The 22,715-nt window shown below is 41.7% G+C and overlaps 1 protein-coding gene and 1 long non-coding RNA gene across 2 annotated transcripts; both read left to right on the forward strand.

Annotated features, from left to right (window-relative positions):
- The first annotated feature begins 6,552 nt into the window (after positions 1 to 6,552).
- LOC131253128 (uncharacterized) lies at positions 6,553 to 7,309 on the forward strand. The gene is made up of 3 exons (XR_009174934.1): positions 6,553 to 6,773; positions 6,845 to 7,082; positions 7,185 to 7,309. It is a non-coding gene; the product is annotated as an uncharacterized LOC131253128 (long non-coding RNA).
- A 22-nt stretch (positions 7,310 to 7,331) lies between these two features.
- On the forward strand, positions 7,332 to 11,837 carry LOC131254187 (uncharacterized). Its single transcript, XM_058255189.1, has 5 exons — positions 7,332 to 7,392; positions 7,475 to 7,567; positions 7,650 to 7,757; positions 7,843 to 8,145; positions 11,751 to 11,837. The coding sequence occupies exons 2-5, from the start codon at positions 7,565 to 7,567 to the stop codon at positions 11,835 to 11,837; spliced, it is 501 nt and encodes a 166-aa protein (XP_058111172.1). The 5' UTR covers positions 7,332 to 7,392; positions 7,475 to 7,564.
- The last annotated feature ends 10,878 nt before the right edge of the window (positions 11,838 to 22,715 follow it).

Genomic DNA, 22,715 nt, shown 5'->3' on the forward strand with positions numbered 1-22,715 from the left:
ATTTCCTAAACCTTCACCTAGACCTAAACCTATAAGCTTAACCTAAACCTAAATCTATAATCTAAAACTATTCTCAAATCCCTAAACTTAAACCTAAACTTATAACCCAAACCTATTCTCAAATCCCTAAACCTAAACCTAAACCTTAAAAGCTTCTCAAATGCCTAAACCTAAACCTACACCTAATCCTAATCTCAACTCCCTAGCCTAAACCTAAACCTAAACTTGAAAACCCAAACCCGATTTCCTAAACCTAAACCTTGACCTATTCTCAATTCCCTAAAGCTATAACCAATAACCTAACCTAAACCTATCCTCAAATCCCAAAACCTATAACTATAACCTAAACCTTAACCAAAAACCTATAACCTAACCTAGCCTAAACCAATAACCTTCACCTAAACCTAAACCTATAAGCTTAACCTAAACCTAAACCTATAACCTAAAACTATTCTCAAATCCCTAAACTTAAACCTAAACTTGTAACCCACACCTATTCTCAAATCCCTAAACCTAAACCTAAACCTTAAAAGCTTCTCAAATGCCTAAACCTAAACCTACACCTAATCCTAATCTCAACTCCCTAGCCTAAACCTAAACCTAAACTTGAAAACCCAAACCTAAACCCGGTCCCGAACCCGAACCCAATTTCCTAAACCTAAACCTTGACCTATTCTCAATTCCCTAAAGCTATAACCTATAACCTAACCTAAACCTATCCTCAAATCCCAAAACCTATAACTATAACCTAAACCTTAACCAAAAACCTATAACCTAACCTAGCCTAAACCAATAACCTTCACCTAAACCTAAACCTATAAGCTTAACCTAAACCTAAACCTATAACCTAAAACTATTCTCAAATCGTAAACTTAAACCTAAACTTATAACCCAAACCTATTCTCAAATCCCTAAACCTAAACCTAAACCTATAACCTATACCTTAAAAGCTTCTCAAATCCCTAAACCTAAACCTACACCTAATCCTAATCTCAACTCCCTAGCCTAAACCTAAACCTAAACTTGAAAACCCAAACCTAAACCCGATCCCGAACCCGAACCCGATTTCCTAAACCTAAACCTTGACCTATTCTCAATTCCCTAAAGCTATAACCTATAACCTAACCTAAACCTATCCTCAAATCCCAAAACCTATAACTATAACCTAAACCTTAACCAAAAACCTATAACCTAACCTAGCCTAAACCAATAACCTTCACCTAAACCTAAACCTATAAGCTTAACCTAAACCTAAACCTATAACCTAAAACTATTCTCAAATCGTAAACTTAAACCTATAACTATAACCCAAACCTATTCTCAAATCCCTAAACCTAAACCTAAACCTATAACCTATACCTTAAAAGCTTCTCAAATCCCTAAACCTAAACCTACACCTAATCCTAATCTCAACTCCCTAGCCTAAACCTAAACCTAAACTTGAAAACCCAAACCTAAACCCGGTCCCGAACCCGAACCCGATTTCCTAAACCTAAACCTTGACCTATTCTCAATTCCCTAAAGCTATAACCTATAACCTAACCTAAACTTATACTTATAACCTAAACTTATTCTCAAATCCTAAAACTTATAACTATAACCTAAACCTTAACCAAAAACCTATAACATAGCCTAAACCTAAACCTATAAACTTAACCTAACATAAACCTATAACCTTAACCTTAACATATAACCTAACCTAAACCTATACTTATAACCTAAACCTATTCTCAAATCCCAAAACCTATAACTACAACCTAAACCTATACCTATAACCTTAACCTAAACCTAAACCTATAACCTAAACCTATTCTCAAATCCCTAAACCTAAACCTAAACCTATAACATAAACCTATTCTCAAATCCCTAAACCTAAACCTTAATGTATTCTCAAATACTAAACCTAAACCTAAACCTATAACCTATAACCTATAATCTATAACCTAAACTCAAATCCCTAAACCTAAACCTACACCTAATCCTAATCTCAACTCCAATTCCCTAAACTTAAACCTAAACTTATACCTAGTCTCTATTCCCTAAACCTAAACACATAACCTAGCCTAATCTTAAAGCTATTTTCGTAAACTAACTTTAGTCATTTCATTGTAGACATGGATAAGAGTTGGATGCGAGCTAAGAACAGGTTTGGCCCAGAGTATAAGCAAGGGGTTCAAGAGTTCATGGAATTTGTGCGAAATCGGGCAGATTCAAGGAATAGGATTAGGTGTCCATGTCGAAAATGCAAGAACATGATATATAAGACTTTAGACAAAGTAGAGGATGATTTGTTCATAGTTGGGATTGATCAGGGTTACACTTGGTGGATCTATCATGGTGAAGATATGACCTATAGAGTTGAGCCCTCCAAAGTCCTTGTTGACCCAATTGTGCCGGATGACGAGGATGAAGACGTTGATGAAATGCAAGATATTATAAGGGATGTGTTCAGGGGAACAACTGCGGATACTGATTTTGCAGCGACAAGCAGTAGCCAAGATATTCCTCCAATGGGTGATGTCGAATCAGAAAAGTTTAGTAGGTTGTTGAGGGAGGCAGAACGTCCACTTTATCCGGGGTGTCAAAACTTCTCCAAGTTGAATTTTCTTACAAAGTTACTTCATTTGAAGACAATAAATCATTGGAGTAACAAATCGTTTGACATGTTGCTTGAGTTGTTGAAAGAAGTGTTACTGGACGGTGAGACATTGCCAAAGTCTCATTACGAGGCAAAAACATTAATGCGAGACTTGGGCCTTGGTTATTAACTCATACATGCATGTATAAATGATTGTTTATTATATTGGAAAAAACACGATAAGGCTGAAGAGTGTCAAGAATGTGGAGAGTCTAGGTGGAAGAATGACAGAGCCGGGGGTAAGAAAATCCCGCGAAAGGTGTTAAGGTACTTCCCATTGAAACCTAGATTGCAAAGACTGTTTATGTCTCGTAAGACGGCTGAAGATATGAGGTGGCATAAGGAGAAACGCGTTCATGATGATAGTACACTGAGGCACCCTGCGGACGTTGAAGCCTGGTAAAATTTTGACAAGCAACATGGCTGGTTTGCAGAAGATTCTCGCAATGTTTGACTAGGCCTTGCAAGTGATGGTTTTAATCCATTTGGTAATATGAGTAGCTCGTACAGTATGTGGCCAGTGGTACTTATGCCCTACAATTTACCTCCTTGGTTGTGTATGAAGGAGTCATTTTTCATGATGTCATTGCTTATTCCTGGACCCAGGTCACCTGGGAATGACATTGATGTGTATTTACGACCGTTAGTAGACGAGTTAAACGAGTTGTGGAGTCAAGGTATACAAACGTATGATACATTTGCAAGACAGACATTTCGATTGCATGCAGCGGTCTTGTGGACAATAAATGACTTTCCCGCATATGAAAATTTGTCTGGGTGGTGCACGAAGGGCAAGTTGGCTTGTCCTACATGTGGTATTGAGACTTGTTCATTGTCATTGAAGCATGGTAGGAAAACATGTTATATGGGCCATCGTCGCTTCCTTCCGAGCGATCATAGTTGGCGTAGGAAGACGATGATCTTTGATGGCAAACAAGATCATAGGCCACCTCCGAAAGAGCTATCTGGAGAAGACGTGATGCAACAACTGAGTAACATTTCACCGGTTAGATTTGGTAAGACATCGCACTTGAAGAAGAGGAAACGTACAGTATTGGACTATAATTGGAGAAAGAAGAGCATCTTTTTTGAGTTGCCCTATTGGAGTGATCTGAAATTGCGACACAACTTGGATGTCATGCATATTGAGAAAAATATATGTGACAATGTCTTTGGAACATTGATGAACATAGAGAAGAAAACAAAAGACAGTTTTAAGACTCGATTGGATCTACAAGAAATGGGTTTAAGGAAAGAGTTGCACTTGCAACCACATGGAAATTCATATACTATACCAGCAGCCTGTTACACGTTGACAAAACTAGAGAGAAAGCATTTATGTGAATGGTTGAGATCGGTAAAGTTTCCTGATGGGTATGCGTCAAACATATCTCGGCGCGTAAACGTTACGGACTGTAAGGTAACAGGAATGAAAAGTCATGATTGTCACGTCCTTCTGCAATGCCTACTGCCGGTTGCGATTCGTGGATTCTTGAGCAAGGATATCAGTGCGGTACTGATTGAGTTGGGAATATTCTTTAAGGATTTGTGTTCAAGATCGTTGAATGTAGATGTTATTAAATGATTGGAGAGGGACATTACTGTAATCCTTTGCAAACTTGAAAGAATATTTCCACCTGCATTTTTCGATGTCATGGTACACCTAGCGATTCACTTACCGCACGAGGCGAAGCTTCAGGCCCAGTACAATATCGTTGGATGTATCCAATTGAAAGGTGGTACCAATATGTTAAAATTTTTATTCATTCAATAAACTATATATCCATGTTTTCATATGTATAACATAGTGGTTTTGTGTATAGATACCTTCACACACTGAAACAATTTGTGAGGAATAAGGCACGACCGAAGGGGTCGATAGCTGAAGCATACATTGATAATGAGTGCCTTACATTTTGCTCCATGTATCTTCGTAGCATAGAGACTAGATTCAACCGAGAAGATCAGAATGCCGATAAAGGGCAGGAGCATGAACAAGGACCCATATCTGTATTTGCACATAACGTTCGTCCTTTAGGATCCCCGATGTTTCAGGATATGGACCTTGGGGATCTAGCAAAGGCGCGGTGGTATGTGTTGCATAATTGTGAAGAAATAGAGTCGTACTCGGAGTAAGTCTTCCCTCGATTATTATTTTCTCTACATACGATGATCTTAATGTTTCTTGCTGATGACGTGCCATTTATGTGTAGCAAATACATAGACGAGATGAAGTCCAAATTTCCCACAAATTATGATCAAATGCATCAAGATCATTTTCCAGAATGGTTCGCCAACCGTGTAAGATTTCACATTGTATTTCACCACACTTAGCATTTTCGTTGTATTGCACATTATTTCAACCTATGAAAATCCCTAAACAATTATATTCTGTACATGATAATAGATGAAGATGTTGCGCACAAACAACTCTGCGGATGCGTCTGATGCGTTATACTCACTGGCATGTGGCCCTGATAGACGTGTATCTAGATATACAGGTTGTATTGTAAATGGGATTCGATTCCACACCGAAGAACGTGAGAAGTACAGGACCACACAAAATAGTGGGGTGGTTGTGAAGGGAACAAATGAGGAGGATGAAATTGAGTTTTATGGCATTTTGACAGATATTATCGAGCTGAGTTATTGTATGAGAAAGCGGGTGTACTTATTTAGATGTGATTGGTGGGACATTGGAAATAAGAAGTTGGGAATACAGACTGACAACTACTTTACGAGCGTAAATTTATCTCGGAAGTGGTTTAAGGACGACCCATTTGTCCTCGCCAGCCAAGCCGAATAAGTATTTTATCTCACTGATACCAAGTTAGGTGGCTCTTGGCACGTGGTGCAGAAAATAAAGCCCAAGAACGTATTTGACGTTCCCATACCAGAAGTTGAAGATAGCGAGGACAGGAGAAATGACACGTTTATGGTTGAAGAAGCATATCAAGAAGACATGACATCTAGGGATACAGGGATTGATTCAAGTGTTGATATTGATGTGGTGCAATTAGATAGAGATGATGTGCCACCTGATCATGTTAATGCCTCAATAATACGTGATATTGTTACAGATGATAGCGGTTTCATTGATGACGACGTTACGGACAATGAGGATGAAATGCTGATCTGTGATAGTGATGGTGAAGAAATAACACTAAGCAATAGTGATACAGACGACGATTATTAAATGTACACATGATTTCATGTCATTTTTCAATTCGAATAATTTATGTATTCCATGTATACGTGAAAATTACAAGTCATGAGTAATTCTTTTTATTGACTTGTTTATAATCTACATTTGCAGTTGAGTCAATTTCTGATCATGTCCTCCTTAAACCGGAGCGTAGCAGAATCACGCAACATACTTCATCAGCTATTGCAGATGGATGTTTCGGTCCTATCTTCTTCTGGTAGGGCCATAGAGATACCCGGTCTAGTCGATGAGTGTAGAGTGGAATATATCGACGATGACTCAGAGGAAAGATTATGCTATCTCAAAGAAATTTCAGAGCTGATGGAGATATATAACCGCGGGAAACGAGATATGAAAGATGCGACTCTGTCACTTACACATCTGAATGGAGTCCCAAGAGACCAGATATCTCCTATTGTGACTGGCATGTTGGCTATAAATATGTCGAGTGCTTCGCACGAAATGACATATGCTTCTGAAGTATACGATAGCTTACGCAGGGAGTACTTCAGATAGTTTACCTCAAAGTTGTTTCGTATTACAACGAAATATGTGTATTTAATATAGAATGACAATGTATAATGGAATTTCTAATGATTATAAATTAAAGTTTACAGTTTTATTATATTCTGCTTGCATTATAGTGTAATGGTCTAATCATATTTTAATCATCTCTCTAAGCATAAACACATGCATTGTACCATCAACACTACTTGTATAATGTTTTAGTATATTCCACTTGTATTGACATTGTTTAAATTTATAAGTTCGTAGCTCGCACATATTCAGTGATGGCACCAGGTGGGAGAGTACGTCGTTCGCGCACAGGATCTACCCCTTCTACTCGTGAAGTGACGGAGCTAGCATCGCCGTCACATGTTGCATCGCAGGCGTCTGATCCCTCAGTCGCGCATACACCGGGCACTGCATGTAAGTCTAGGCGTATATTTCTTTTAATGATTTCTGTTTATGTTTAAACTTACATATTTCTTTTGCAACAGCGTCGTCGACCAGCCGACGAGGACGTGGACCCATGCATGGGTTGCTTTTAGAGCGACTTACGCGTGAGGGTAGGGTGACGGTAGAGTTCCCACAGGGCTGCATTAGACCTGTTGGGAATAATGCCATGTTGTTTACGTCGGAGGTCGGTGTCTTATGCCGATCTCTGATCCCCCCACCACTCCCCGTTGGGGGGACGTGACAGATGATGTGCGGCAGCTCATCCGTCAGCGCCTTCAGGTAATTTTATTATATTAAAATTTATTTTATAAAAGTTTATTTACAGTTAAGTTATTTTTTAAATAAGTTTATTATCTTAATCTATTATTTACAAAACTGCAGGATAAATTTGACTTGAATTTGAGTGTTCCGCACATCTCTCATGCCGTCGACGACATGATGAAGGAGCGGTTCAAGGATTACCGCAGTAAGTTACATCGGCAATACAAGCGGTGCATGAGCCATGAGGAGGTCGCTATCCGCACCGCCGCACGTGACCGATGAGGATATTTATATACTCTGCGATAGGTTTTCGTCTGATTCTTTTCAGGTAATATTTACATATTTATGATATCTTAACGTAATAATTAAATTCGCAATTAATAATAATGTATTACGAATAACGTGGTCAGAAGAGGAGCAAAATAAATTCTGACAATAGAGGAAAGTTAGAAGTGAACCACGTAGCTGGTTCAAAGTCATTTGTACGACTTCGTCACGACATGGTAAGAAAGTACTGGTAATTATTATGTTTATATATTCTTTCCATGCATTTATATTAAGTCTATTGTCTTTTCAATTGCGCAGCGAGATTCCGTCACTGGCCAGGAGCCCGGACCAGTAGACTTCTACAAAGGGATTCACTGTCGGCAGTCGACAGGATCTTGGGTACATCCTAGAGCCAGCAAGATTTGGGTAAAGATCCTTACATTGTAAAATTTATTTTCATTAAATTATAATAATGTCATTTATTATGAAAATTCATATGTTTTCATTACAGGAGGAGATGAACACCTTACGCAGTCAACCCACTCCCGATGGTACTCAGCGGAGTGAGTCAGAGATCCTGAGTCAGGTGCTTGGCATCCGTTCTGGATATGTGCGTGGGTTTGGCCATGGTGCCAAGTTCATGGCACCCGCTAGAGCTGCCTCCAGCCGATCCATCGTCATTGGCGACAGCGCCGTACGCCGAGCTGATACTGCAGAGAGAGAGGTTCAGCAGTTACAGGTCGTCGTCGATGACATTAAAGATCAGCTGGACAGACAGAGGGAGGAGCAGGAGAGGAGGATGGAGGAGCAGCTGGCAAGGCAGAGGGAGGAGCAGGAGAGGAGGATGGACGATCAGCTAGCGAGGCAGAGGGAGGAGCAAGAGAGGAGGATGGAGGAGATGTGGGTGGAGCATGAGCGACGGATGATGGAGATGTTTCAGGTTATCGCTGCACGCTTATCCACTGATGCCCCAGCGCCTCCGCCTTCATCTGTGTGATTTTTTTATATATTTGTTTATTATGTTAAGTTTTGAATGAATGTGGTGCGGATTAGATTGTTTGTGTTTGGATGAATGTAGTTTATGTTTGGGTTTGAATTAATTTAATTAGATGGATGTGAATGTGAATATGATGAAATATATGTATAATAGGTGTATATCAGGATGAATATGATGAAATATATTGTTAACAGGTGTATATCAGGAATTTTGAGCGCAATTTTAAGAGGTATATTAAAAAAAAAAGACTTTTAGCAACGAAAAATTTCGTAGCTAAAAGTATTGTAATTTTTAGCAGCGAAAATATTCGCTGCTAAAAAGGCTTGTAAAGTTTTTTAGCGACGAAAACATTCGTCGTCAAAAAACGGAAATACTTTTAGCAGCGAAAATTTTCGCTGCTAAAAGTCTTGTACAGTTTTTTTTGCAACGAAAATTATCGTCGCTAGAAAGGAACGAATTTTTAGCAGCGAAAATTTTCGCTGCTAAAAAGGCTTGTAAAGTTTTTAGCGACGAAAATATTCGTCGTAAAAAACGGAAATACTTTTAGCAGTGAAAATTTTCGCTGCTAAAAGTCTTGTACAGTTTTTTTGCAACGAAAATTATCGTCGCTAGAAAGGAACGAATTTTTAGCAGCGAAAATTTTCGCTGCTAAAAGTCTTGTACAGTTTTTTTGCAACGAAAATTATCGTCGCTAGAAAGGAACGAATTTTTAGCAGCGAAAATTTTCGCTGCTAAAAGTCTTGTACAGTTTTTTTTACAACGAAAATATTCGTCGCTAGAAAGGAACGAATTGTTAGCAGCGAAAATTTTCGCTGCTAAAAAGTTTTGTATAGTTTCTTTGCGACGAAAACATTCGTCGTTAAAATAGAAATACTTTTAGCAGCGAAAATTTTCGCTGCTAAAAGTCTTGTACAGTATTTTAGCAGCGAAAATTTTCGCTGCTAAAAGGCTTGGATAGTTTTTTTGCGACGAAAATGTTCGCTGCTAAAAACAGAAACTTTTGGCAGTGAAAGATTCCGCTGCTAAAAAGTCTTGTGCAGTTTTTTTAGCAGTGAAAATTTTCCTGCTAAAAGTTTTTCATAGTTTTTTGGCGACGAAAAGTTTCGCTGCTAAAAGTAACGAATTTTTAGCAGCGAAAATTTTCGCTGCTAAAAGTCTCGTACATAGATTTTTAGCGACGAAAATTTTCGTCGCTAAAAGTCTTTCTTTAGCGACGATTTCATTTTTTCGCCGTTAAATTGCATGCACGTCGGTCTTTTAGCGACGAAGTTGGCGACGAAAATTTTCGTCGCTAAATTCTTTTAGCTACGAAAATCTGACTTTTACCGATGAAAATTTTCGTCGCTAAAAGTGGTATTTCTTGTAGTGTGGTTGTTAACCATATTGAGCAATGCCTAGGGTTAAGGCCAAGTGATATTATCTTCGCCATGCAAGAAAAATATAATATTCTTATCAGTTATAAGAAGGCATGGAAAGCTAAGGAGCTCACAATAAATCACATGATGGGGTCTTATGAAGACTCCTACCATCAACTCCCAATGTATTTGCACGAGTTAAAGATGGCCAACCCGGGGACGGTGACTGTCGTGTTGTTAACCTAGAGACCTTCAGGTTCAAAAGATGTTTTGTAGCGCTCAGAAAATGCGTTCGAAGTTTTCAAAATTCTATGCGAAGGGTATTGGCCATTGACAGGACACACTTAATGGGTAAATACAAGAGTGTTCTATTCATTGCCATAGCCTTAGATGGTGACAATCATACTTTGCCAGTTGCTTTTAGCATTGGAAAATTAAAGAACAACAGCAGGTTATAAAGACCTGTAGGAGGGCTAAGTTCGAAAAGTTAATGCATGATATCGAAATGGTCAACCCCCCAGTACATGCATGGTTGAGAGAAATAGGGTATGAAAGATGGGCATCTTCACACTTTCCAGGAAAAAGACTCAACTTGGTCACTACGAACATATCTGAGTGCATTAATGCCCTCTTCAAAGAAGCACGCGAATACCCCGTGACTATATTGATAGAGGCAGTAAGATTTAAGATACAGGAATTGTTTTATGAGAGAAAAGAATCTTGAGCATCATTTGTAGGTCCGTTGACACTATGGACAGAGGAACAGTTAAAGGATCTTGTACCGAAGACGCGAGATATCCATTGTCATACAATTTCTCGAGATGAGTACTATGTTATGAGATATTATAATGATATAGTCAAGCTCAGTGAGCTTTCATGTACATGTCGCGAGTTTGACGTGAAGGGGTTCCCTTGTATGTATGTTATTTCAGCATATATAAACTATAATTTTCCTCATTACTCATACTGCTCCCCATTCTATACGGCACAAAATTACTTAACCACGTATAACGAATTGGTATACCCAGTACGTGACAAGAGCCAATGGAAAATATCACTTGCCTTCAAGGAGTATTGTGTGAAGATTAAACCCCCATGACAGAAGAGGTCATCTGGAAGACCAAAAAAACTACGAATTCTCTCGCATGGAGAGGAACGGAAAAGAGTAAAGTGCGGGCGATGCAAAGAGACAGGGCATAATTGCCGGAAGTGTAAGTTTCCTATACCCAATGAATAACATACTTTGTAATTTATTTTGTGTTTTGTATGATATATGTTGTATTGTATTTTATGTCTTGATGTCCTTGCCTAATTTCCTTTGATGCGCTAAACCTTTTGGTGGTGAATGATGAAATCTAGCTTTCTCTTATAAGAAATTGAGCGTTGCACTAAACCATTTCATTTGAGGCTCATTGAATTTCATGTTTGCCTCGCTCAATTTCCAATTTGCTTGACTGAATTTCTACTTTATGTCACTCAATTTCTAGGTTGCCTCGCTCAATTTTCTGTTTGCCTCGCTCAATTTCTAGCTTGCTTAGCTGAATTTCTAGTTTGCCTTACTCAATTTCTAGTTTACCTTGCTCAATTTCTAGCTTGCCTCACTTAATTTTCAGTTTGCTTCACTGAATTTCTAGTTTGTCATGCTGAATTTCCAGTTTGCCTCGCTCAATTTCCAGTTTGCCTCACTAAATTTCTAGTTTGCCTCGCTCAATTTCTAGTTTACCTCGCTTAATTTCTAGTTTACCTCACTCAATTTCTAGGTTGCCTTGCTGAATTTTCCGTTTGCCTCGCTGAATTTATAGTTTTCCTCGCTTAATTTCTATTTTGCCTCACTAAATTTTCATGCTTCCCTTGCTCAATTTCTAGTTTGCCTCGCTGAATTTCTAGCTTGCCTCGCTCCATTTCTAGCTTGCCTTGCTCAATTTTCTGTTTGCCTCGCTCAATTTCATGTTCGTCTCTCTGAATTTTCAATTTGCCTCACTGAATTTCTAGTTTGCCTCGCTGAAATTCATGTTAGCCTCATTGAATTTCCTGTTTACCTTGTTGAATTTCATGTTTGCCTTACAGAGTTTCATGTTTGTCTCGCTCAAGTTCCATGCTTCCCTCGCTGAATTTCATGTTTGCCTCACTCAATATTATGTTTGCGATATGTAACGCGATACCAATATTTCGATCATTGGAAATAACTACTTCGGCCTTGCTTACAAATAACAAATCATTGTTTCAATACCCCATTGAACCTATTTGTTTTAGGAGTTTTCATTAGCTACACAGAAAAAGGGTCCATATGACATTCATGAAGATATCTCTCTTCCATTTCCTTCAACAACAATAGATCACCGACATAGATTTCACAATTAAATGGTAAATCCATCATCAATGACCAAACTAAATAAACTGCTTATGTACTCAATCTGACATTATCTGCAGCATGTTTTGAGAACTAGAAACGGAATTAATTTATTAAAGCTGATTTCCAACGCCGTTAAACAATATTATTTGCAATCCTTATCGAGTATTTTGATAGCAAGCCTTGTCCCATTCCATGGTGCCACTTGATATGTACCATGCCAAGGAAATTTTATTTCCTTTGGATTAAACAAAAAAAGAAATCCATCAGCAAATCATTACATAAAGACAAATGCTTCTGAAAATATGGTATGAAAGTTCACATGGCAAAGCATTCCAAGTTACAATAACATCATGACATTGATCACGCCTCTGAGATCCCGTCACCCCACCAAATTTTCAGTTTGCCTCGCTCAATTTGACTTGAAGTTTTGCACTACAAGTTGCATTCGGAGTTACTTCAGTGACTGGGAATTGAATGCACGAAAGAAATGAATTGCAAACCTTCAATTCAATTAATAGGAAATTATTGGATTACAGTGGCATTTCCTAGTGTCGATAGTGAGGAAGCATCCCTCAAATTGTACCTACATTCCTTTGAGGTTTAACTTGAAAGTTATGTGACTCAAACTGTTGTAAATCCAAAAAAAAAAATCGTCTTGCAAACATTCTAACTTCACATATGAGGGGCATATTCTAAAAGCCTTACTCATGAATTTGATCGCAACCTGCATACATAGAGGCCCATCCAAACATATTCAAATTTGATAAATAAAGAAAGTTACACGTGAGATCAATGGGTGTTAATCATGAAGCTTAAGAAGACTAAATTATGCAATCTATAATAGAAAAGGGTGATCACACTGCATAAAAATAAAAGAAGAAGCAAAAATAACAGAATTGAGATGCAATGACCATTGACAGTACCGTGCTCCAAACATATGTTTTTTCATAATGTTTTGAATAAAATATCTTCATAGAAGTACTTTAACAAGATCTTTCGATTATAACAATTCCCTTCATTTAACCAAATTTTGTAACAAGCAACCAAATTAAGTTACGATGCGAGTTTTCACGAAAGCAAAAAATGAAATTGAGTTAGTGACTGGCATCTACATTCTATTTTCTATTGATCCTCTGAATCAGGCGACAGTGGGGGCGCTCCTTCCCTTTGCATACAACACAATATCGCCTTAATCGTGCGATACATCTTGCGCACTTTACACTTCAGGTACTACTGATCTTCTTTCATCTCACCTAACTGGCCTCGAGAGCAGATAGACGATCAGTGAAGCCTCAGGTCTCTACCGACTCGTCCCGATCATCTTCTGCGGCTTCCCCTCCTTCTTCTCCCTCATCCCCTCTCACTTTTTGTTAGGCCCGTATCCTAGTCCATATCGTTCCATAGACTCTCGCGATCCTCCTCGTCGAATTCTAGCGACCCGTGACCTGTAGTCGACATTTGCGCTTGACCCTAAGTCATATCATGTAGATCTAAGTCGACTTGACCCGAGACTTATAACCTAGCGACCGTGCCGTCGCCACGGTTCCAGCGCTGCGTCTCGTGCATCGATGTAATACCCAGGCCAGGAGATGTGGGCTCGCATTTATTTCGAGGAAAATGCCGCGCAAGAGAATCTCTACCAAATGTCAAATCAATCCCATCAATCAATCAAGTACAACACCCATATCTCTCTCACTTAAAAGTCAACACAACCTTACCTCTCAAGTACACCCATCACTCACACCCATCCTTCTCTCTCCCATCCATCACACACTCTCTCTCTCTCTCTCTCATTTCTCTCTTCACTACCAAGCAACCCAAGGAGAGGAGAAACGTCCAGGCTCTCCATGAGAAGAGCCATGTGTGGCCCACTCCCTACCCCAAGATCTCCCATCTCCACCCTTCAATCTTCATCTTCCACCATCAAAGAGAAAGATTAGGAGCTTAGCATTCCAAGGAGCCAAGAAGGAGCAAAATCGGTAGGTGTTCATAGCATTATATATCATTTTTTTAAATTTAAGGTCCACATGATTTGGGACCCATCTTGATGTATGTATTGTAAGAAAGGGAGGGCCCATAATAGCGAGGTCCCTCCCATCCATCACGATCTCTCTCTCTCTCTCTCTCTCTCTCTCTCTCTCTCTCTCTCTCTCGATGTGTGGCCCACCTGAGGATGCAAGTGTTTTTTCCATGCCGTCCACCTTCGTGGGACCCACCTGATGAATGTGTCAGATTTGCACCGTCCAGCCTGTTACCAAGTCTGGACGGGAGGGAAAACGCAAATATCAGCTAGATCCAAAGCTGGTGGGCCACACGTGTGGACTCCACTGTGATGTACGAGTTGTGGGACCCACCTATGATGTAAATCCAGACCGTCCAGGGGATGGTGGATCCCAGCAGCCATAGCTGCGTTAACGTTAGCAAGTTTTACAACCCCACCATGAGGTATGGGTATATCCCAACTGTCCAACCCATTTAGCGTGTGTGGGGCCCACCCCACACGTGCTACACGTGTGGGATGGGACCCACCTTGATGTGTGCATTCTAATATCCACACTGTCCATTTCTGGACGGTGCGGAGAGGGGCCGGCCATGATGTATGTATTATATACATACTGTTCATCCGTTTGGAGATGAGGGCCCACCGCACATGTGTGGCACATGTGGGGTGGGACCCACCTTGATGTAAGTGTTTTATATCCACACCGTCCTTTTTGGACAGGTGGGAATCCATCGTGATGTATCTGATTATCTAGGTCGTCCATCCCTGGACGGTCCTGTGGGACGCACCATGGGACATGCGTTATATCCTAACCATCCATCTCTCTTTGGACATGGGCCCCTCACCAGCCACATAGCTACCGTTTGATGTTAGCAAGCTATGTGGGTCCCACCAGCTAGTAGTTGATGTATTGACGTCAGCAAATTGCGTAGGCCCTTCCATGTTGAAGGTATTTCATGCACACCGTCCATCTGGACGGTGCTGCTTGGACCCCTTCGTGATGTATGTGTTGTGTATGCGCATTGTTGATCTAGACGATGCTGTGTGGACCACCCCTTGATATATTTGTGGCCCATCCATGAGGCCCACCTTGATGTATTTATGGCCCATCCATGAGGCCCACCTTGATGTATTTGTAGCCCATCCTTGAGGCCCAATATGATGTATATTAGGGCCATGTGATGTGGCCCATTGTGATGTGTATTAGGCACATGTGATGCTGCCCATTGTAATGTATATGAGGCCCGTGATGAAGCCCATTATAATGAGCATGCAGCCCATCTTTAAGGCTCATTGTGATGTACATGTGGCCCATATGATGAGGCCCGATGTGTTGTATATGAAGCCCATGTGATACGGCCCATGGTGATGTGTATGAGGTCCATTGTGCTGTATAAGAGGCCTAGGAGATGAGGCCCACTGTGATGTATATTAAGCCCGTGTGAGCGGCCCATTGTGATGTATTTGTGGCCCATAGATGTGGCCCATTGTGACGTATTTGCAACCCGTGTATAGGGCCCATTGTGGTGTAATTGCAGCCCGTGTATGAGGCCCATTATGATGTATATATGGCCCATGTGATAAGGCCCAATGTGATGTATTTGTGGCCCATCATGATGTATATTAGGCCCTTTGTGTGAGGCCCATTATGTTGTGTATGAGGCCCTTGTATGAGGTCATGGGCCCACCATATGTTCGGCTCTATGTGGGCCACTCCTTGGGAGCAATGTTGGTTGAATATCTACATTAATGGGCAATGATGGTTAAATGTCCACATTGTGACCTTCCCTTAGGCCTTGTTAGGCCCATTCTCATCCCTCTCTAAGTAGGTTGACCCTAATCATTGGGCCCCATTGATGTTGCATGGTCCATCATTGCCGTAGACGGATGGCTCCGTACTACCAGATTTGGTATATCCACGGCTGAGGGTCGATCCTTATATTATGGTTTAGATCGGCTGTTCATCTACGGACCTCGCCTTGCATGCAGGCCGATTATCGATGCCGGTTATTGATACCAATTATGAGTATGTGATAGCATAGCATCATGACACATGCCTATACGCATCATCTGCATGTTTGTTATGAGATGTGGTTGACCATTGCATATGTCATAGGGCAGATTATTATGGGACTCCCTGATAGGAGTTGCTCACATAAGCACACGGTACGCGTAGGATTGCTACATGACTGGATGGTATGACACATGCATCTCGCATTTTGTGATATGACCACCGTACGCCCTAGCGACATCAGGGTCGTGGCCTCCACAGGCATATCATGGATGGCCAGATGGGACACTGAAAATCTTTTCTACATGGGGTGCCATAGATGTCCCTGGTTGAAGTCCCTAAACCCTCTTGGTACCAAAGGACGCTCTAACGTCTAGATCGAGTGGATACATGAGTGCTCGAGTGCCGAATACCAGTAGGGCACATCTCCCACTATGTCGTGGTTAGTTGGAAGGGGGTGTGACCTTACCCGCCCGAGGGAGTAGGCATAGTTAGGCTGAGTTTGACCAGCTCATAAATGGGTTCGCTATCGACATGCAGAGTAGATATTGGCTAACTACTGGCCAGGCGGATAATGAGGTCTCTTCTACTTACCCAATTGTGCGCTTGATGGGGCGGCGGGTGACGTTGAGTATACTAGACCCTAGTGATGATCCCAGAGATGTATGGTACTGATATGTGGACTTATTGAGCAGGATTTGTATACTCAGCATTTTACTCATTCATTCATTCACTATCCACTCAAGTTGGTGGTGCGCAACTAATTGTTATGTGTACCTTTGCAGTGGCCAGGATTTCAGTTGGGGCGCGCGAGCAAGCTAAGATCAGGAGTCTACCACATTGAGTCTGGTTATCCAAATTTAGATATGGTACTGGTTTGGATAGAAGTCCCTTGTGATGGACCTCATAACCTGCGATACTACATATTATCATCCCGACTTCACACTCCAGCTTGGTTATTTCATTCGCACTGCATATTGCATTACATCCACAACATTTGGCATTTTGGGTTGCTATATTTCTGCATTTATATGGCCTAGTGACGATATTCGTGGAGTCGTCAGGATTTGCATATTGCATTGCATCGTCAGTATATGATATTTAGCTTACTATGTCTCCGCATTGCATAGCTGATCCATATGTCTTCCTCAGTATATGATATTGGCTTATTATGTTTTTGCATCGCTTAGCCTAGATAAGGCTGATGGTATTTATGGACTTACCGGCATGTTTCCGCATTGCTATGATATTGCATACTTGACACTTACCTTGTGCACACACTTACACCACCCTCCAAGCTTTCTATAAGCTTATGCACACTAGATGCTTGCATGTGGCGTTAGGTTGCAGTAGCGTTAAGCTTGGAGCATGGAGCGTGCAGCTGTCTTCTGGAGTTTTGATTTTTTATATATGTATATTTCCTTTTTAGCACTGTATTCAACTGTTTTTATTAGTGGATATGTGATGATGATGTTACCTTTTTGATTTAGGTAAACTTGTGATTATGATTCTTACGAGGTAAATGTATGTTTGAAAATCTTTCTTGTAGGATCTCAGGATCGGAATCTGGTGTATGTGTCACGCCCCAAACTCGGAAAACGGACTCACAAAATTTTCGATCGCCGAATCTGGCGTCGACAGCCTCCGTAGTGCCCCATTCTCGGATCCCGGCACTCGCATGCCAGATTTCGATTCTGGGATCCTACAAGGAGGATTTTCAATATGATTTTTTTTTTTAATAATGGAGCATAACCAAGTCACAAAACTACATCACCACATATCCACTACATCAAAACTTTAAGTACAATGCGGAAAGGGAAATACAGGGTGATCAAAAACTCCAAAAGAATTTGATGTACACTCCTGCCTTAGCGCTGCTGCGATCCAAAGCCACCTGCACGCAACGGTCGTGCATAAGCTTACAAAAGCTTAGAGAGTGGTGTAAGTGTGTGCGCAAGGCAAGCTCCAAGTGTACAATATCAGAGTAATGCAGAAATACGCGGTAAGTCTATGAATGTTATCAGTTGTACCAAAGCTATATGATGCAAGGCGTAAATGTTATCGACCATACCAAGGCCATGCAATGCGAGGCCTATGTAGCCAAATGTCATATGCAAGATGCAAAGCAAGCATGCCAGTCCTCATCAAGTACACATATCAGTACAGTTCCTCTCTGGATATCACGGGAGTCTAATACATTTCATATTGACTGCCTTCTCCCTAGCTGCACAACCAAGCAAGTGGAAGAGACCAAACTATCTGCCTGACCAGTAGTCTGTCAATACCTACCCGGCTCGTCGATATCGGACTCATTTACGAGCTAGTCAAACTCAGCGTAGCTTATAGCCCCCTCACTCGGGCGGATAAGGCCATACCCCCTTCCAACCAACCACGACACAGTGGGAGACGCGGCATACTGGTATTCGGCACTCGGGCACTCGTGTATTCACTCGGTCTAGACGTTGGAGCATCTCCTGGTACCAAAAAGGTTCTGAGATTTTCACTCAAGGACATCCTAAGTGCCCACAATGCTAAAGCCAATATTTTCGGTATCCGATAAGACCATCCACAATATGCCTGTGGAGGCCATGGCCCTGATGTCGCTAGAGCGTGCAGTGATCATGACACATAATGCGAAATGTATGAGTCACACCATCAGTCATGCAGGAATCCTGCGCGTACTGCGTGATCATGTGGGGCACTCTGTCTTATAAGGAGTCCCGTAAATATCTCAACCCAACGGCTTATGCTATGATCAAACATTCCTCATATCAAACATACATATGATGCGTATGGGCATGAATCATGGAGTTATACTAAGCATGTTATAAAGTGATGAACTATCCTCGCAATGAAGATGGGCCTAGACGACCTACACGTAACAAGTATGAGCCTATCAATGGGCCCTAGGGAGAGTCGTAATGCGGACATTTAACCAATATTATACTTACAATGTGGACGTTAAACCATCATTATTCCCCAGGCACAGCCCGCAAATATCATTACATAAATCATGGTGGAATCACACATTGCAATGGACCTTAGGTACATCCCATTGGGGCTTAAATACATCAAATGGGCCATATCACATGGGCCTTATATTCATCAAGTGAGCCACATCAATGGGCCTTATGTACATTGCAATGGGCCATAACCTATGGGCCTTATAATACATCAAAATGGGCTTAATCACATGGGCAATATGCATATCAAATGGGCTACACCCAAATATAGGTGGTGATGATGATTTCCACCATTAAAATTCCCAAGGCCCATGATAACATTTACTTCCCATCCAATCTGATTATGAGGTCACACTGACCTGAAAGAGGTTTTAATGGTGGAGGTTCAAACCCACTGTTTTCTATAGTGTGGTCCACCTAATCCTACATTTGTCTCATTTTTGAACTCAAGCTTTAAAATAAGCTTTCAAGTGGTTGGATGGCTTGCATGCAACACATGCATCATGGTGGGTCCCACCGTCCAGTGATATGGACGGTGTGGTATACATCATACATAGGTCCCATAAACCTTGCTGAAGTCAACAATAGTGGGACCCACCGTCTCTACAGAGAATGGGTGGACGGCATGTATACAACACATACAACGTGGTGGGTTCCACCGTCTGCCTGGACAGTGTGAATAAAACACATACATCCTTGTGGGTCCCACGTGGGGCCCACCATAACGTTTGTTTTCCATCCAATCTGTTGATAAGGTCATACGGACCTGGATGAATAGGAAAAAAAAATTTCATATTGACCCAAAACTTCTGTAACCACCACAAATGGTTTCAATGGCAGCCGTTCAATCACACTGTTTCCTACCGTGTGGGCCATCGGAGTCCCACCTACAGTTGATTTTTGGAGGGGACCCGTTGCCCTAAAGGGGCCACGAAATGCACAGTGCTGATGTCCATACACATCACGGTGGGGCCCATAACAGGGACCCACTGCCTTGCCCGCCCGTCAACCGCAGGACGCCGCTGCCGTCCCTGTCAGCATCAGCAGCAGACGCTACTGTTTGCTTTGATTTTTTTTTAAACATGTATTCTTGAGGTTTTTCATAGGTGGGGCCCGCATTGGGAGAATCCGACCCACCCATTGTATTCTACAACTCAAAACAGATCCAACAAGCCCAATATTCAGTATGTTTTTGGGGTGTAGAAACATCAGGGTGGTTTTTAACTGTAAAACCACTGTTTTTTGAGGTATGGCCCGCCAGATAATCGGATTCACTTCGTTTTTTAGTTCAACACCTAAAATGAGCTGGGGAATGCAATGGACGACTTGGATTAGATTGATACATCAAGGTGGGGCCTACATGGACAACCCTCTCCAAGGCTTGTGAATCAAGCTAATATTTTTTTTCCAGTTCACATCCAACGTCCTTGGACGCTGGATGGTTTAGGCATAACACATACATTTAAGATGGGCCCCACTTATAGACATGGACTACACCAAAAAAAATGGTTGGGTGGCGTAGGTAATACATACATCAAGATGGGGTCCATCCAAGTGGGCCACACGGCCACATCATCACACCACTAAAAAAAATGAAAAAGGGAGGGAGAGAGAGAGAGAGAGAGAAAGGGACACGTGTGATGGAGGGCTCCGCCACTATGAGCCCTCCCTTGCATTCAATTCATACATCAAGTGGGTCCCAATACATGTGGGCCCACCAAATCAAAGATCAACGGTGGAGATTCCTTCTCCACCCAAAATGGACGGTCTAGATGACTTCTTTTCATGCAAGAAAAATAAACATCATGATGGAGTCTATGGAGAATGGCCCCTTCATGGAATGATCGTGAGAATCAAGGTAGGCCATCGGCCACATCTAGGGTCCAAAGTGAGATCCATACCATTAATCGGTAGGCCTCACTTGGGCTATCATCAAAGCATGAAAATCTACCTTATAAAGCACACACCGTTCGATCTTCTTGGTCTGATGAAATGCCAGTCTCCTTGTGCTTCACTTTGATGGTGGAAGATGAGAAATGAATGGCTAGGATGAAGGTTTTTGGGAGAGTAAGTGGGCCACACACATCTCACTTTCTCTCTTGGAAAACACGGACGTCCACCATTTCTCTTGCTTGGAATGTGTGTTTAGGAAAAGAGAGAGAGAGAGAGAGAGAGAGAGAGAGAGAGAGAGAGAGAGAGAGAGAGAGGGTTGTAAGGAGAGAGTGATGGGTGATGGATGTGAGGTGAGTGATGGATGTGAGGTGAGAGATTTGTTGACTTTGTAGGTTGCTTGACTTGTTGAGAAAGAAAGCATGGGTTGCTCTTGTACTTAACATGAGGTGATTAATTGATTGATTTGAGTGATTGATTGATGGGACATGTTTCTCTTGGGATTGCAAACACGCAGTGCTTTCTCGAACGGAACGCGGGCTCACATCTCCTGACCTAGGTATTGGATCGGTGCATAATTCACGGCATCAGAATCGCGGTGACGGCGCGGTCGTAATGGTACACATTTCAGATTCAGCCAACTCAAATCTATGGGATACGACATAGGGTCGCGTGCAAACATCGATCATAGGTCGCGGGTTGCCGAAATTCGACGGGAAGAATCACGGGAGTAGACGGAACAGTATGGATTATGATACGGGTCTTAAAGTATGGGCGCTGGGAGCCGAGAACTGGGGTACTACGAAGGCTGTCGGCATCGAATTCACCGATCAGAAATTTTGTGAGCCCGGTTTCCGAGTTTGGGGCGTGACACTTCGTCTTCTTCTCCTTCTTCTTCGACTTGATCTCCAATCTCATCTTCTGTGGCCTTCTTAACGAGTTTTATCCAAATTAGGGTGTCTCTAGCTATCCTCTTTACGGTCACCGGGGTGCCGCCCGTCAATTTAAGACCATAATGGATCACTAGCTTGCTTATGAATTGGCCGAATGGAAGGCGCACATTTCATGGGTGAGCGGCCGCCTTCAAAATATGATGAAGAACCACCGAAGGGATGCAAACAGCCGCCTGTTGCCCTATTTGATAGAGAACCTCTACCATGTAAGCCGAAAGTTCGGTCATGTTTCCAACTCTCGGGTGGAGATTGAATGTGAGGATATGATGGAGAGTCTTAAAATCATCTGTCATATTAGAAGCCAATAAGCTACCATTCGGCCTCTAATCGATAAGAGTCTTGCACAAGAATCGAGTCCGTTGTTGACAATTGGAAATCGATTTCAATTTATCTTCATTTATATGAACCGTACCTCGCGGTATCTGGAGTACCTACGATACCACATCAACATTGACCTTGATAACGTGTGTGCCCAACCTTATATCAAATCCAAGGGGGTCTGCTTGGGGGTTGATAATAAGATTGTAGAACGCCCTTACTTGCGCTTTAGTAGCCAGTGCGTTACCTTCGAAGATAGGGTTGAAACCGCACATTGAAAGCTGATCCAACAAATCATAATAGCCGAACAAATTGTGATCGATGTACATTTCGAAAACAACATCCCTCCTCGCAAATCTACCTTCATCAAACTGAGTGGCTTGGCTTGTGGATGCCCCGGTATCACGCTTCCTCTTCGAGCGACGCTCCACTTCCGGCATACTCTTCTTCTGGCTTAGCATCTTCTTCCCTATTAGCGAAAGAAGTAAAGGGATGAAGAAAAACGATCCAAGAGTTGAAAGAAAAGCCATTGTTAAGGGTTT

This window comes from Magnolia sinica, chromosome 8, assembly GCF_029962835.1.
Source record: "Magnolia sinica isolate HGM2019 chromosome 8, MsV1, whole genome shotgun sequence".
NCBI classification, from domain to species: Eukaryota; Viridiplantae; Streptophyta; class Magnoliopsida; order Magnoliales; family Magnoliaceae; genus Magnolia; species Magnolia sinica.